We start from the raw sequence: 14,631 nt of genomic DNA on the forward strand, positions 1-14,631 counted from the left end.
GAAATTATGAGATAAATATGTACAAAATATGAAACCAGATTTTAAAAAAAGTGTTCAAAGTCGTGATTTTTTACCTTAGAAAATTTTCCACTACTAATAAAGTTCATTCATTTTAAGCCAACAAGAACAGAGTCAAAACCTCAGTGAAACAGAGAAGGAATAAAATCTGTACTTTAAAGGCTTTTAATAAAACAGTTTTTGTTGTTCTGGATTAAGTGAGAATCAATCAATCAATCAGTGAGATAATTGTAGAGTAAATTATTTGAAAGGGAGCATTTTATTTTCTCACCCAGCACAGGACTTCAAACAGGTCAGCATGGTGGTTAACGTCTCTGGGGGCAGCTGGGCACTTTTGGGCTGGTCCTTGTCCGGAGCCAGACCCCCCATAATGGACGGGCAGCGCCTCTTAAGGAATGTCACGCAGGCCTGGATAAAAGGCTCCTACAAAAAAAAAAAAAAAAACACAAAACTTCATAAACATTCTTCAGAAAATGTGAATAAACCCCAACTGTCTTAACCCAGAAGACATCTGGTGAGGACTCAGTCCAATTTAGAGACTTACCCCATGCTCTCTGATTTTGTCTGTCAGCCATTTATCAAGTTTGAGGTATTCACGGCGAGAGGCAAGTGCAGCGAGGTCAATGACAAAGGCAAATGGAGTACCATTCAGCAGCATAGAAAGAGACTGACAAAAAAGAAAATATTCACTAATTTGTCACCAGGAAAAACAGATGGAACAAATTCATAAAATTCATTGCTAAACTTTGTCCTTTATCCATTCTGAGACCCCATGTGGGTCTGTTTAGTGATAACTAGTGCTACAGTTATTTGGACTTCATTCATTACTGGTTATAAAGTTGTTTTTAATCATCTAAACTGATCTATATTTTAAAGAGACAAACTGCACAGAAGATAAACCTTTAAGTCCTGGGCCACATCCAGGATGCGAGACAGCTTAGCCTGATCATACTGCTCTCCTCTCATATACCACTCAGCCATTGAATGCATAATTAGCTGACGAATGGAGGGAGACTGGCCCTGTTGAATGCAGGAGGAGATTAACATGTTATAGTATAAGAAGAACAGGTGCTTGGTGATGAACTGGACAAAAACTGTATGAAAGAATCCAAACAAAAATATGAGAACAGACACACACCTGTCCATGCCAGGCATAGTGCAGAATAATGGCAGAGTTGGGATGGTTGCCCAGGAAGATAGGCATTAGGGTAGAGATGAGCTCATGGCGCAGTGTGTGCCAGGATGTGGAGATCTGCAGCAGTGCCAGCACCAACATGTCTGGGCAGTGCTTGATGGGGAAGCTGAAAAGCTGCTTCACCTGGTCGTACTGTCCCACCTCAGAGAGTCTCAGAAGGCTTTCCACCAGGTCGAGACTTTTCCTGTGAAAAGTTAGAAAACCTTAATGATTTGTGTTCGAACTGGCTGACCTCAGAGTCTCAGAAGACTCTCCACTAGGTGGAGACTTTCCCTGTGACATCACAAAAACCTAAATCTGACAATCTGCAGTTTCTTCAGACTTTAAGACATCTTATTTCTTAAGAATATCAACCATCTTATTCAGAATTCCTCAAACAAGGTTCATAAAAAAGGAGAGTCGAGCTCCAGAGCTTCCTTACCATGTGGCAATCTCTCTGTTATCATCTTCTGGTGGGGCTTTGAGGATGTCGATGGCCACAGTGTGACAAGGATAGTCAGCAAAGCAGAACACATCTGGGTTCATCAGGGAGTGCTGAATAAATGACAACTGGAAAAAACAAAGTTTATTTTAGACATTTGAAAAGACTAAAGGTTGAAGACTCTTTAAGGAATGCATATTGTTCACCACCCTCCATGTCAAAGTTTCAGACTCAGATCATCCTTCACTGAGGATTCATAGACATTTTAGTCAAACCTTGTAAATAACTTAAGGCAAGATTTTGGGCCATATTTACAACCTCACCATGTGTACTAGCTGTGACAGCCACCTTGAAATGGATTAACTCCAAAATGTAATCAATTATTTTTTAAAAAGGTTAAAAACCATCACTCATCTTTTACGGGATAAAAATACACAACTAAACCTCAAAGATATTTGACAGTTTCTACAAAAATATCACAACTCCGTGGTAATGCCTCATAGTATTTTTTGTTTTGAAATGTAAACGAAATGCCAACATCTTAATGTGAGTTAGGCACAGGTCAGACAGACTTACCTGTCCTTCAGCATGTTTCCATGGTCGATAGATGAGGTCAACAGGAAAGACTTCCAGGCCCAGCCCTCTCTGGATACTGTACACCACTATGTGAAGGCCTTTACTGTCCCGGATTATAAAGCCTGGGTGGTCCAGTTCATACGTCACCTCTTTGAAGTTCAAGTTGGGATTCTAAGATGTTGTCAATAAAGCAGACAGTCAAACATCAGAACCTTTAGATAATCTGGTACAGTAACTGTTTCTCTAGTAATCTGTGAGGTTTAGAAGCCATTACTTATGTATCAAACTTTTACATGAATCCACTGTAGTTTCCATGCCAGGTAGGGTTGTCAGATAGGAAATAATTACTGTACAGTCAATTTAATGTACTACCTTTTCACCCAAACAGTCATATGTAAGCACAAGAAGGAGTATTATAGTAAGTTATTAGACAAAAATAATGGTAACACAAGAGCAACATGGCAAATGAATAGTCTTTTGAAAAATCATGACGTAAAATCAGGTATTCCACAAAACTTTGTAAAGGATAAAATTGAAATTCATGATCAAAATGAAACTGCAGATGGATTTAATCATTATTTTGTGAATGTTGGCCCAAGTCTTGCATCTAAAATACCAAAACTAGACAGAAATGTGAACCACACTGTTACAGGTCGTGTTAATAGTTTTTCTTTATGAAACTGACAAAGAAGAAATAACGAATATTGTTAAAAATCTTGCAGACAAGAGATCAAAAGACTGGGTTGACATGGACATGTTTGTAAAAGACACAATGAATTATGTGATTGTTTACATACATCTGTAATTAACCATTTTCAACTGCTATATTTCCAAACAACATGAAAATAGCAAATGTGGTGGAAACATATTAAATAACCTCCCTAACTGCTAGGCTATCTTGACATGTTCTGTATCTCTTTTATTACTGCCACATTTGTATAATCTGTTCTCATAATTCTTAAAGACCACATCTGATACCTGCAACCTTGTTCTCATTTCATATTGCATTTGTAACTTGTATTACTGTCATTGGTTATTTGATATCTCTTTAGGATTTGGCACGCTCTTATTTGCTGTCCACGGACTCTGCCCAGAAGTATAAAATGCATTTCCTGTCTGTAGCTAAGGAGTGATGACTTGACAGGGCTGTCTGATTCACTCTCTCCAGTTATCACTTATCTCTGCATATATGCAACTCTATTAAATCATTTGACGACCAAATCACACAGTTTCACTTTGTTTTATTCACGTGTTTCTGCCCTAATGAAATATTTCCATTACAGCAAAGGTAATTCCTCTTTTTAAAAAATGGTGAAAAACGTGTGTTTAACAACTACAGACCAATATTCTTTATGCCACAATTTTCAAAGATTTTGGAGAAATTATTTGCAATAAGATTGGACCAATTCATTGATAAGCAGAATATATTAAGTAACAGTCAGTTTGGGTTTAGACCAAAAAATTCTACATCGATGGCTCTCATTGAATTAATAGAACATATAACAACTGCTGTTGATCAAAAACAGTACTGTGTCAATATTTTTGTTAATTTTAAAAAAGTGTTTGATACTATTAACCATAGTGGTCTTTTTAAAAGTTAAATAAATATGGTGTTAGTGAACCTACATTTACAGTGGGTATCTAGTTATTTGGAAGATAGAAAACAATTTGTACAAATAAATAATGTAAAATCGGAGTTCTTTTTCTAACTTTGTTCGGTGTTTCACTATGGGAAACGCTCCTGCGTGACCATCTACGGAAGCTCCAATGACATTACGTCTGAGAGAGACAGGTTGAGCCGTGCTCAGGGCTCCGCCCCCCCAATATATCACGGTCAACAGACCCCTCCCAACTCATTCTCGCTTTCTTCCCGTGAAAAAATACAACAAGCTCCCTCAGCGCTTTCAGGCTAGCTAGGTTAGCTAGCTAAACAGTTCCCAGGCGTCCCGTTAAGGAGTACGTCGCAGAACGCAGTTTTTCCTACAGCTTTGGACTTGTGCCGAGTAAGACTTTGTGAGAAGTATCTTTAGTTACATTCAGGAGCAGCGACCGCTTTAAGGCAACAATAATAAGTAATGCACTGAACCACCATGGCCTGTATGCACGCTCACCACGCAAGACTCCACTGCTGAAGAAACAGCATGTTGAAGCTCCTTTAAAGTTTGCTGCACAACATTTAAACAAGCCTGTGTAATACTGGGAGAATATAGTCTGGTCAGATGAGACCAACATTGAACTGTTTGGATGCCAGAATACACATCATGTTTGGAGGTCAAATGGCACTGCACATCAGCCCAAAAACACCATACCAACAGTGAAGTTTGGAGGTGGGAACATCATGGTGTGGGCCTGTTTTTCAGCATATGGTACTGGCAAACTTCAAATAATTGAAGGAAGGATGAGTGGAAAAATGTACAGAGACATTCTTGATAAAAATCTGCTTCCATCTACCAGGATGATGAAGATGAAACGTGGCTGGACATTTCAGCAAGACAATGAGCCCAAACACAAAGCCAAGGAAACTCTCAGTTGGTTTCAGAGAAAGAAACTAAAGCTGCTGGAATGGCCCAGCCAATCACCTGACCTGAATCCAACAGAAAATCTATGGAAAGAACTAAAGATCAGAGTTCATAGAAGAGGTCCACGAAACCTTCAAGATTTGAAGACTGTTTGTGTGGAAGAATGGGCCAAAATCACACCTGAGCAATGCATGCCACTAGTTTCTCCATACAGGAGGCGTCTTGAAGCTGTCATTGACAACAAAGGCTTTTGTACAAAGTATTAGATACATTTCAGTAAGTGTGTTCAATACTTTTTCCCTGTGCCATTCCACATTATTACAAATAACTTCATTTCTGGACATTTATGGTTTGATTTCTTTGTATGTATGGATCACTTGGGTTGTTACCAACATCTGGTGAATATTTCATGTCATTAGCTCCTCTAGTAATATATTTACTGAGAAAAATGGTGACGTGTTCAATACTTATTTTACCCGCTGTAGCTAACCTGTCACGACGAGCTCTCTGTCCATCATAGCTACAGAACCCGCCCTCACCAAGGGATCGGAACCTAAAGCCAAGGAGGTTGTATCCCAACCGTGCCCCGCGTCATGCGGAGCCTCCATCTCCGGTAGGGACCCTCACCCAATGTGCATCACATGCATGGGCGCCAAACACGCGCAAGCGTCACTGGAGAACCCACAAGAATGTTCGCACTGCTCCAACATACCGGAGAAAATCCTGGAAAGGAGACTGCGAGTAGCAGTGGCGAACAGCCAGGACCCGAGCCTGTCCGCGACAGCGGCTACAGGTGTCGACCATCAGTCGCAAGCTACGAGCTGGGCAGACATGATGGAGGACGAGTCCTTGGTCCTACCTCCTCTTTTGGAAGAGCTGGCGGACGGCGGAGAACTCGAAGCGGGTCAGGAGGACGTGGATGTTGATGCTAACTCGGATCTCCATGACATGGAGGAGGAGGAGGAAGATTCAACCTTCCCCGCTCCTAAGTCTAGGCCTCCCAGCGGCGCTGGTGCGGCTTCTCCTGCGGATTTTGACCTGTATGAGGTTTGCAGACGGGCGGCTAATAAACTGGGTATCCCGTGGCCTGCAGCTCAGAATGCTGAGGGGACTGAAAGGGATCTGTATGATGGTAAGAGGCTTCCACCGGCTTCTACACCAGCTAAACAGCTTTTACCTGCTGTTCCAGCTTGTATAAAGGAAACGAACCGTTACTGGTCGAGCCCCTTCAGGAGCAAGCTCCCCACTAAGGGCTGCTCCAAGCTGGAAATCCAGGGAATGGATAAGCTGGGGCTGACCAGACCCCCAGCTGTGGAGCCTTCAGTGGCATACCACCTCGCCCTAACCGCAGATCGCTTTCAGCATCCACCAATATTTCCCTCCCATCTAAATCAGACCGCCTCACAGCGTCGATTTATCAGAGAATGTACACATTAGCAGGTCAGTCTGTATGTGCTCTTAATGCTGTCACACTGTTATCTGCATTTCAGGCTGAAATCTTGGAGGAGATGGGCCACCAGCTGGACTCAGGGTCACCTAACCCTATTCTGTGGGATGAAATTTGTGTTGTGAATGATCTCATCTTGCTCTCATCCAGAGGAGCTGTCCAAGGCAGTGGGCGAGTCATGGGGCTCGCTGTCGCCGGTGAAAGGGCCCTGTGGCTGAACCTCTCAGGCCTGGGGGACTCTCAGAAGGCTGAGGTCATGGACACAGCCTATGACCCAACCAAAGTTATTTTTGGCCCTGCTCTGGAAAAGATGAGAGACTAGCACCCTCAGAAAACAAGAGGGTGAGGCTTTTAACCTCTGTCTGCAACGCAAACAGAATCCGCATGTGGTGCAGGGACCCAGATCTGGATTTGCTGCAGCAGCAAGAGGGAGGCAGGCTGCTGCCAGCACACCCAGAGAGGCAGCGGGTCACCCAGCCAAGCAGAACAAAGGAGAAAATCCAAGGCTGTGGGGCAAACACTCCTTTGCTGCAGCGGCAGCTAAGAAGCATCCGTCCCACCCTGGGGAGGGCAAAAAGAATCGGACAGCCTAACACCTCCTTTTTCTCCTCCAGTGAAAAGGAGAAAGCTGGTAGAAGGAACACTCCCTCTCTGCCAGAGTTTTCACACTCCTGCAGCTTCAAGTTCAGCAGGTGTGTTTGTTCAACCCTCTCATGTTCAAAGAGAGGATTTTTTGAGGCAGGAAATACAGTGTCACCAAGCACTAAATGTGCATCACACACACAGCACTCGCTCAGTGTCAAACACTTTTCAGTGCCCCAGTTTGCCTCATTTTGTTCAGGGGCAAATAAAAATAAAGAATGTATTTCTGCAGCCAAGCACGTTGCCGAGGGCAGAATGTACCCCACAAAAAAACAAAAGACAAAAACAAAAAACTATCAAAATCTTTGCCCAGTAGAGGGTGCCCGTGCACTTTCACCAAGATGCACGGGGCCCTGCTGCGGTGCGGGAGTGACGTCATTTTGCAGCGACGCAGAAGGGCCTCTCGCTTCACAGGCCTAAATTAGATCTGCGTATGTTAAACAAACACGCAGATACACGTTCAGAATGCTGATGCACAAAACACTTTGTCGTTCTATCCGTCCAGCGGATTGGTTCATAACAATCAATCTGGCGGATGCTTATTTTTACATCTCTGTTTATCCACCATACAGAAAATCTCAGGTTTGCTTTTCGGGGCACAGCCTACGAGTATCAAATCATCCCGTTCGGGCTTTCTTTAGCACCGCGGGTTTTCAGCAAGTGTGTGGACGCTGCCCTGGCTCTGCTCAGGGCGCGGGGCATCAGAATCCTGTTTTACATAGACGATTACCTTATATGTTCCCGAACACGGGAACAGGCGATAAGCGATTCCCAGGTTGTAATAAAACATTTATCAGACCTGGGATTCAGAATAAACCAGACAAAAAGCTGCTTGATACCCAGACAATGTACAGAATATTTGGATCTCAAAAAAAAAACTCTCTCTCATATCGAGTGACGCTGTCAGAGAGGAGGATCACTTCCTTCTCCCAGTGTGTCGCGGCTTTTCAGCTGGGGAGAACCATGTCATTCAGGCTTTGCCTGTGTCTCCTTGGACTGATGGCCTCAGTAATCACTGTAGTGAATCTGGGGCTTCTGATGATGAGACATTTCCAGCGGTGGGTCGTATCATTAAAACTATGCTCCCGTCGCCATTTACATCGCAGGATGAAAGTTTCACAGGCATGTCTGGCAGCTCTTCAGCCATGGAGGGACCCCCGCGGTATTTACCACAGGGGGGCAGCTGGGTGCAGTAACATCCAGGGCCACCATGACAACAGATGCATCCCTGACAGGATGGGGTGCAACCATGATGGGCAGAGTAGTAAATGGGGTGTGGTCACAGAAAATGTCACGTCTCCACATAAGTGTTGGAGCTTCAGGCAGTTTTTCTAGCACTGAAGCACTTTCTGCCCCATCTAAAGAACCGTCATGTCTTAGTGAAGACAGACAACTCTACAGTGGTAGCCTACATAAATCGTCAGGGTGGAACACGATCACTGCAGCTTCACAAGCTGGCCCGGGATCTAATTTTATGGAGCAGCACCAGGCTCCTCTCAGTCCAGGCGACCCATGTGGCGGGGATCCTGAACAAGGGAGCAGATCTCCTGTCCAGGGGCAACCCACTGTATGGGGAATGGCGTCCCCATCCTCAGGTGGTGGAGCAGATCTGGCTCAGGTTCGGCAGGGCCGACGTAGACCTCTTCGCCTCATGGGAAAATACCCACTGTCCTCGGTTCTTCTCCCTGTCAGACGCAGATGCTCCATTGGGGATGGACGCACTGGCCCACCCGTGGCCAGACACGCTGCTGTATGCTTTCCCACCTCTCAGCCTGATTTCTTCCACAATGAGCAGAGAACAGGGCCGGTCTTTAATTTTGGTCACCCCATGGTGGCCATCCAAGCCCTGGGTGGCAGAAATTGTTCAGATGCTGTCAGGAGAACTGTGGCCTCTCCCCATTCACAGGGACCTCCTGTCCCAAGCCAGGGGAGAAATATATCACCCTCACCCAGATCGCATGGTTCACTAGGCCTGGCTGGTGAAAGGTGGAATTTAGAAGAGGCTGGCCTCCCTCCGAAGGTTGTTGACACAATTCAAAGTGCAAGGGCCTCCTCTACTCACTATCTTTACAGTGGTAAGTGGCAAGTTTTTGAGAAATGGTGTGGAGAGAGGCACGCTATTCCTTTTCAGTGCTCTATTGTGGATGTTCTGTTTCCTACAGAACCTGCTGGAAAAAGGCAAAGCTTTTTCCACCAAAGTTTATCTAGCAGCAATTTCTGCTTGTTACATTGGATTTAACAACAAATCTGTTGGTCAGCATCCTCTAGTGTGTCGCTTCATGAAGGGGGCACGACGTAAGCGGCCATTTTCTAGGCCTCTGGTTCCATTGTGGGACCTCCCATTGGCGGGGATGAAATTCTGGGAAGCTGCGGGCTTCGGGGCTTTCATGCCATACGGGAGCGAGCTATAGCTTTCATAGTGAAACACTGAATGAAGTTAGAAAAAGAACTTTAGGTTACTTAACGTAACCCCGGTTCTTTGATAACAGAGTGAGGTGTTTCACCAACACTTCCCTTCTTGCATGGACACGGAAATAAACTGTTCCAGAATGAGTTGGGAGGGGTCGGTTGACCATGATATATTAGGGGAGGCGGAGCCCTGAGCACGGCTCAACCTGTCTGTCTCAGACAGATGTAATGTCATTGGAGCTTCCGTAGATGGTCACACAGGAGCGTTTCCCATAGTGAAACACCTCACTCTGTTATCAAAGAACCGGGGTTATGTTAAGTAACCTAAAGTTTTGTAACATCTCATGTGGAGGGTTCCATTCTCGGACCAAAGTTATTTACTTTGTATATGAATGATTTGGTCAATGTGTCTGGACTTTTGGGTGTGTTCTATTTGCTGATGATACAACATTCGTTTGTTCCAGTAAAGATATAGAAGAAATGATGGAGATGGTACAGACAGAATTTGTGAAAATACAAAGATGTTTCAACTAAATAATGATTAAACTTGGATAAGACAAATTATTTGATTTTCAGTAACAGTAAGAGAACTGTAGATGTTTCATAAAATTGATGATGTAGATCTGTAGAGTCAGTGAAGTTTCTAGGTGTCATTATTGATGAAAAACTGACATGGAAAAATCATATAAATTGTTTAAAAACAAAAATATCCAAATCTATTGGTGTCCTGTACAAAGCAAGAGAACTGTTCAATGATAAATCACTGTTTATGTTGTATAACGCTATAATTGTTCCACATTTAATTTACTGTGTTGAAGTCTGGGGTAAAGCTTGCAAAACTTTCACAAATCCTATTTTTATTTTACAGAAAAGAGCTATAAGAATTATTACTAGAAGAAATTACAGCCATCCATCTAATATATTGTTTCATGAATTGAAATGATTAAAATTCTGTGATTTGGTGGATTATATTTTGCTATTAATGTACAGAGCTCATAAAGGTGTGTTACCTTCCAACATTCAAGTAAATTTTGTTAAAAGACAGAGCTGTTATTATCTTAAGGGAATTTAAATGTTTGTGAAACCCTGGGTTCGTACGAGCCTGAAGGAGTGATCCACTTTAATCCAGGGAATAATATTATGGAACAGCCTGGAAGATGAGGTTAAACATGACAGATCTTTGTGTATATTGGAGAATAATAAAATCTAGTATTCTGAAGAAATATGGAGAAGTACAAGTGAATTCATGCAAATTGTTGTTTGAGTTGGTGTTTTAAATTTTGTTTGTTTTTGTGTGTTTTCAGTTGTTTTGATTTTTGTTGAATTTACTTTTCTTTTTAACATATTTTGGGTATAAAAAAGGGGCAGATATTATAAGATTTATTCTTCTTCTGCCGCTTTTCATTTTATTTGATATAATTTTGATTGCATGTTTTTTATTCTTTGTTATTTTGTGTTACAAATGAAATGAATAAATTTCTAAATAAACAAAATAAAAATATGTGCTGAACGAATGTGTTGCAAGATCACGTGAATTGTGGTGAAAAGGTGCGCTGAAAATTAGGGGGCATAAAAATGGTTTATTTCTCTGGAAACCCTGATTAAGTCTAAACTGGTGAATTTAACAATGTTCCTTCAGACCTCGGATGTTGGTAGTTTTGCTCCTTCATACTAAAAGGGGCTTGATAGCACAAAAACACTCTGCTTTGGTGTGTGTGTGTTGCCCCGCCACAAAACAAATCACTCTGAGAGCAGAAAAGAGAACAAGGGCTGTTATCATATACACAAACAGCCGACCTTGGCAGAAAAGCTCTGGTTTCACTGAAAAAAACGCATCGAGTAAACAGGGCCATAGATCATGGGTGTCCAACCCTGGTCCTGGAGGGCCACTATCCTGCAGGATTTAACGGTTCTTCACTCTAACACACCTGATTGATGAAAAGAGCTTCTGCAGAACTTGAAGAGGCAATTCAGTCATTGTATCAGCTGTGTTGGACAGAAAAACAAGTAAAACATGCAGGATAGTGGTCCTCCAGAACCAGGATTGGACACCACTGACTGTGATAGTCATACAGCTTAACAAAATGTTACTTCATTGTTAAAATGTAGATGGTTGGTCTTCCTGAAATGTTCAAATGACATTTTTAATTTAAAAAATATTCAAATATATTGAAGTCACTCAAAGCATTGTTGTTAGTGTTAAAATTAAAAGTTAACCCTGAGAAACAAATAATTTACGTACCACTTCTTTGACGACGTCGATAAGAACCTCAACATTCCAGGTGTGGGCCTGGGAACCATCATTCTTATCCTTACCATCGCTCCAGATACCACTTCCTGGAGCAGAGATGGACTGTGGAAGAAAACCCAAATACATTTAAAACATACACTGATGTGATGGCTCCACAAGTCAATGAGCTGCATGTCTGCATACTGCTAGCATAACCCTTTATTGTGCTGAACTCTTTATACAGCCCTTATTTCTTTATATTGTGTTTCCAATAGAGAGAAAGAAAAGCTGGGTTTTCTCTGAAGCTCATGGTCAGTGGTAGAACATGTGAAGTTATTCAAGTAACAAAAGGTGGTTTAAACATTTTGTCTAGCTGGTGGCTGCTCAGTAAGGTCATGTCTTACCTGCAGTGGGATACCATCAGATAGACCTGAGTGGGTCCGAGCCATCATTCCCAGGACCCTGGCTACCTGACTGGCTGTCACCTCTCTCACCCCATATTGGATGATTATGTTTCTGCATTCATCCAGACTGGAGAAAAGAACAAAACCACCCATTAGTTACATATACAAATACATTATAACACACAAAAACTCCAATGTGCTTATACTATAATGTATTTGTGCAAGTGAAACGTTTTGTCTCTCGTCCAAGAAGAAGAAGCCATCCAGAGGACCTATTTATATTTTCTTTTTGATTTTTTCTACCTCGATTACTGAGATGCATCAGGACATTTTAAACTTCTTAAATCTTAGCTTGTATTGAACTTTTGAGTCTTTGGAGCCTCCTGTTCACAGGCTTTATGGGTTTGGAGACTGTTTCTTTAAATCTTTTCAATGACCTCTAAGCAATTCTTGTACTTTTGTTTCAAAACTTGGATCACAACAGGGCAAACCTCACTAAGTGGGGTCTGTGTTTTCTAAAAAAATAAAAAAAATAAATAAAAAAGAGGCCATGGCTACAAGCTTAATGGGCTCTGTAAAAGAGGATTTCAATTGTAACTTTTTCATGTAGCTGCTAACTCAGGTCCAGTAACATTTAGGGCAGTTTTTGTTTGGTCATCATTTGTACACAAACAGCTTCAGCAGCACCAGGCTTCTGTATCGCTAAACCCAACCTTTAGCTGGGTTCACACAGCAGCAGGAGCGTCAGGTTTACCCAAAGTCTACGGTGGATGCGGGTCACGGCTCGAAGCGGTAGGTGCAGTTTGAGTGTTTGACGTGCGCGCAGCGTGTCCAAAGAAGCCAATGCTGGAGTTGAAAAATCAGATTTTTTGCTGCTCGATGCGGTGCATCAACCAATCAGAGAGACTCTGCTCTGTGACGTAGAGGAGCATTTTTCCATGTGACGTTTCCTGAATGTTGCCCTGTCACAGACTGAGCTGACCTGTATGTCATGAAACTTTACTTTCTACAGAACATTGTTTGCTTAGAACAATCAGAATTGTTAGCTTGTCACATTAAGCTAGCTGTCACACTCTCTCATCCTAACAACACCTCCTCACTCATCCCCACACTTTAGGCCACGCCCCTCAGTGCCTCTTGGTACTGCCCACTTTGTTGCCATTTATTCAAATTTGTTTTGAGACAGAGTCATCCTTTCTTTGGGGTGGACCTTTAAGGTCAAGCATTTTGGTTCATAGTTACAACACAGCACTCAGTTTAGTACGGATTAGTAAAGAAATGCTCTTCATCAGAAGATAACATGATTCACTGACATTACATCTTTCATACTGCAGACAACTTTCCAAAATGAGATTCAGGTTGACATAAGTGCAGCTTCAGAGAACTCACCTAGCACAGAAGCCATAGCCAACTTCTTGGATGAAGTCTGCAAGAGAACTCTCCATGATGGTCTTTGCTAACTCCCCCGAGTCTGGCAGGATCCTGTCCATGAGAATGTCCCGTTTTTCAGGGTACAGCAGTGGTGCGAGCACCACAGGGCAGCGCTCCTGGGGGAAATCTAAAACCCAGCACATACAAACAAATTTATTTTCCCAGAACAAGACTCACCCCACCTCACCCCCTTATTGCCCCCCGTCACCGAGGCGGGGAACTTCGAATGCTCTCTGTCTGTGATAATTTCAGAAAGCTCTAACGTCCACACAGAAAGGCTAAAATACACTAAACTTGGTATGAGTCATCCATGTTGCATGCCCAACCATACCATGTGACATGACATCATCAAAGCCCCACCCCCTGACAACAGAAAGTGACTTTTTTTCTTGAACAGCTCCATCTCTGACCCTGCTGACCTAACCAACAACAAACTGTCAGAACACAGATGAGATGATGTCACTTGTTTTTAAGCACACACACACTAGATGAAAGGCGAGGTCATGGCAGTGCAGTCAATCAGACATCATGCTGTTGACATACACTTGCCTCTAAGTTCCTCATGTTTCAGCCAATCTGCACCAAATTCACTAAGGTTGATCTGAATCCACCCCACTACAGCAATGCAGTCCAGTTTTGGGGGGCGTGGCCTAATAACTCCACAGCACCCCCTACAATTATTACAAAAATTAGCCCCAAGCCATGCTTGGACTTGGAACCATAAAATTTAGTACACGTGTAAGGCCTCAGGAGGACATGAAAAAGTCTCATGAAGTCCTGGTCTAATCCCTACAGGAAGTCGGCCATTTTGGATCAAAGTTGTCAATTAGTCTCTTTTCTTGCGCATGTATCTGAGCAAACTCCCCCTCCAGCTTTGAATGTGCTGACATCACATGCTGCTTGCTTCTCTACACACTGACTGGTGGAGGGACGGTGTGGGTGTGGCAGAGTGATGAATGCTGATGCCTCGTCGTTTGCACTGTTAGCTCTAAATTACACATACATGATCCGATCTGAACCAAATTGTGTGTGCATCATCAGGGACACCTGCTCAACATATATCTGTTCACCTAATGGCTGCCACAAACCATTATTTTTAGTCAATTAATCACTGATTATATTTTTCAATTAGTCGACTAATCAGATCAAACGTTAATTGAATATAAAACATAGAGCTCATCACACCAGTATACAGCTGCTATTATATAACCATGGTTAGATTTTAGCTATATGCTAACTAAAAATAATTGCTGTTGAAGGTAAGTTCTGCTCTGCAGATATTACACAGGTTTCTCTTTCATTTTCTTAAAAAGATCCCACACTGAGCTCTGTTGTCAGG

General features: G+C 42.6%; 1 protein-coding gene across 1 annotated transcript in view; it reads right to left on the minus strand.

Annotated features, from left to right (window-relative positions):
• The window catches only part of cnot1 (CCR4-NOT transcription complex, subunit 1), a gene marked incomplete at its 5' end in the record, with an annotated part of 51,391 nt that overhangs the window by 18,985 nt on the left and 17,775 nt on the right, over window positions 1–14,631 (minus strand). The window contains 9 exon segments of the mRNA XM_014023956.1: window positions 290–441; window positions 563–685; window positions 919–1,038; window positions 1,157–1,397; window positions 1,635–1,762; window positions 2,211–2,381; window positions 11,470–11,580; window positions 11,862–11,988; window positions 13,251–13,419. Coding sequence (XP_013879410.1) covers window positions 290–441; window positions 563–685; window positions 919–1,038; window positions 1,157–1,397; window positions 1,635–1,762; window positions 2,211–2,381; window positions 11,470–11,580; window positions 11,862–11,988; window positions 13,251–13,419 — 1,342 coding nt within the window.

This window comes from Austrofundulus limnaeus, unplaced genomic scaffold (assembly GCF_001266775.1).
Source record: "Austrofundulus limnaeus strain Quisiro unplaced genomic scaffold, Austrofundulus_limnaeus-1.0 Scaffold399, whole genome shotgun sequence".
Taxonomy (NCBI): Eukaryota; Metazoa; Chordata; class Actinopteri; order Cyprinodontiformes; family Rivulidae; genus Austrofundulus; species Austrofundulus limnaeus.